Source organism: Piliocolobus tephrosceles, chromosome 5 (genome assembly GCF_002776525.5).
Source record: "Piliocolobus tephrosceles isolate RC106 chromosome 5, ASM277652v3, whole genome shotgun sequence".
In the NCBI taxonomy this organism is placed as follows: domain Eukaryota; kingdom Metazoa; phylum Chordata; class Mammalia; order Primates; family Cercopithecidae; genus Piliocolobus; species Piliocolobus tephrosceles.
Genome location: NC_045438.1, coordinates 150369903 through 150372475, shown reverse-complemented (window position 1 = coordinate 150372475; position 2573 = coordinate 150369903). Strand labels below are relative to the sequence as shown.

Below are 2573 nucleotides of genomic sequence, written 5' to 3'. Positions count from 1 at the left end.
TAAACATGTAACAGGAGCTTCATCTGGCCCTCTGACAATATGTATGTAGTGTGTTCTGCACTAGTTTAGAACTTACGTAAATATAGGCCTTTCTCAAACAACCAAGTGTTATTTTCTGAGTATGTATATTGGAGAAGATATAGGCATTACAAGACATGTTTACCTTTTTAATAAGCAGTTCAATTGTTTTTCTTATTCACGTAATTCAGGATCAACAGTAACTTCATCTAATGTGCCATCAGAGCAGTCACAAATTGAATGAAAGTGATGGCCACCACAAAATCCTTTTTCTCCTGAACTCTCCATAAAGTCTCCTTTCTTTGCACATCTTTGTGCTAAAATAATTAGCTACTTGTAAAGACAGTACACATAGCAACACTATACATTCACATACTTTTCCCCACATCTGTTATCTTATTTAAGCGCAACTTATTTGGAATCAGAATTGAATTCAAATTGTGACTATCGCAGTAAGTAACTATGACCTTGAGGAAGTCACTTAAGCTCTCTGGGTTTCAGTTTTCTCACTTGTATGATGAGATTAATAATAAAAATTATGGCTAGGCAAGGTGGCTATGCCTGTAATCCTAGTACTTTGGGAGGTCGAGGAAGGTGGATTGCTTGAGCTCAGGAGTTTGAGACCAGCCTGGGCAACATGGTGAAACCCCATCTCTATCAAAATACAAAAATTAGCTGGATGTGGTAATGCACGCCTGTGGTCCCAGCTACTTGGGAGGCTGAAGTGGAAGGATCACCTGAGTGGGGGAAGTTGAAACTGTAGTGAGCTGTGATCATGCTTCTGCACTCCAGCCTGGGTGACAGAGCTTGACTCTATCATGGGAGGAAAAAAATTACCTCACTGGATAGTACGGATTAAATGAGCTAATATTTGCAAATTTCCTTGCACAAAGAGTATGCATTCAATAAATGGTAGATGAATCTCTAATAATTGTCCCAAGCTTTGTAAGTCTGCCAGACAGTTTTAATTATCCCTGCCTGGATAGATGAGTTTAAGTGACTTATCCAGGGTTAAACAAGTCATTAATGGCAGTACTAGTGCTTCTGATTCCAGGGCCCCACCCCAGCCCATCACCCCCAGTCAACTTTATAGACTTTTATAGAATGAGATGCTGTGTCCAGCACAAGAAGAGAATTCTCCTTGGTGAAGGTAAGAGCCACAGGATGGGAAAGACCCTGAGTGACCATGGGCTTCAGTACTGGAAACTCCGCAGGTTTTCCTAAGCAAAAGATAGCGGGACCAGACGTATCTGCAACAATTACATTTCCCTGGTGATCAAAGGTCACAGCGGAGGCAGTTATTTTGGAGGGAAAGTAGAGGCTCAACCCGAAGGTATCCACCTGGCCGACAAGTTGCATACTTGAGCTAAACACTTTCACCCTGGTGCTGCAAACCCCAGTCCCCAGGGCCAGGGGGTGCTCCAGGACTGCAATGGCCCCCGTGAGCCAAGACACTGCCACCCCTCGGGGACTGCACAGATGAGCTTGCAACTTTTCAGTTCTCTGAAGGACCCCTTCCGCGAAGTCGACGTCCAGGAGGTGTAGGGACCCTGCCTCCGCGTCAGTTACCACAATCCCATTCTGAGGGGTGGTCTCTACACCCCAAGGTAAGGAGAATTGGCCTCCAATGACAAGCTTGATCTGGCCAAAAAAATCAAACACTTTGATGGAGCGATCGCCGGCGTCAGTGACAACCACATGGCAGTCGTTGGTGATGGTGACATCCACAGGATACCTAATGTCTTGGGCAGCGTCCCCCTTCTCTCCAAACTGATGCGCGCATCCTCCCACAGAGTCAAAAATCTTGACACGCCTCCTGCCGTCGTGCACCACCACGACTCGCCCCGTCTTGGGACAAAGCGCCAGTCCGGTGGGATTGACCAGGGTCCCCCAGCCGCCAAAGGTATGGTGGCAGGTGAGGGCTCCGGGGGCGCTGGGGGCGGCGCGGTGGGCGGCCGGGGACTGGCGAAGCGCTGAGCCCAGGAGCTCTATGAGGTGCAGCACCGGCAGGCAGTCGCTGGTGTCGCAGCCCCGGCAGGCTCGCCTGCAAAATGGGCACTCGAGGGCCAGCGTGCGCGGGTGCGCCAGGGCGGCCACGCAGGCCAGGCAGACCACGTGGCCGCAGGACAGGTTGCGCGGGCGCCGCTGCTGCCGGTGGCCAAACTTCTCAAAGCACACCTTGCACTCCAGCAGGCTGATCTCCGCCTCGCGCATGAGCTCCTGCAGCGCCGGCTCGCTCTCCGAGGCTTCGGCCGCCATGGCGGGTCCTGTGCACTCCCGCCGCGCCACCCGGCCGTGCCCCAGAGACGCTCTTGGTCACGGTCACAGTCGCGGTCACGGGGTGGGACGTGCGCCCTGACGTCAAGCGCCGCAGGCTTCTGCACTGCGATCTGCTGCCCCTTGGTGGGCATGCGCGGCACTGTTCTTGAGGGCCTGGTCGTGGACGTTTGCAAGACAAATCCACATGTGCATTGTGTAGACCTGTAATCGTCACATCAGTCATGGATGGACTGCGTACACTTTCAGATGAAGAAACACACCTATTGAGGACAACA

At 51.3% G+C, this 2573-nt stretch overlaps 1 protein-coding gene across 1 annotated transcript; it reads right to left on the bottom strand.

Moving 5' to 3' along the window:
- Positions 1-964: 964 nt before the first annotated feature.
- Positions 965-2342, bottom strand: NHLRC1 (NHL repeat containing E3 ubiquitin protein ligase 1). The gene has a single exon (XM_023209665.2). It carries the CDS (start codon positions 2275-2277, stop codon positions 1090-1092), a length of 1188 nt encoding a protein of 395 aa, XP_023065433.1. The 5' UTR covers positions 2278-2342; the 3' UTR covers positions 965-1089.
- Between the last annotated feature and the right edge of the window lie 231 nt (positions 2343-2573).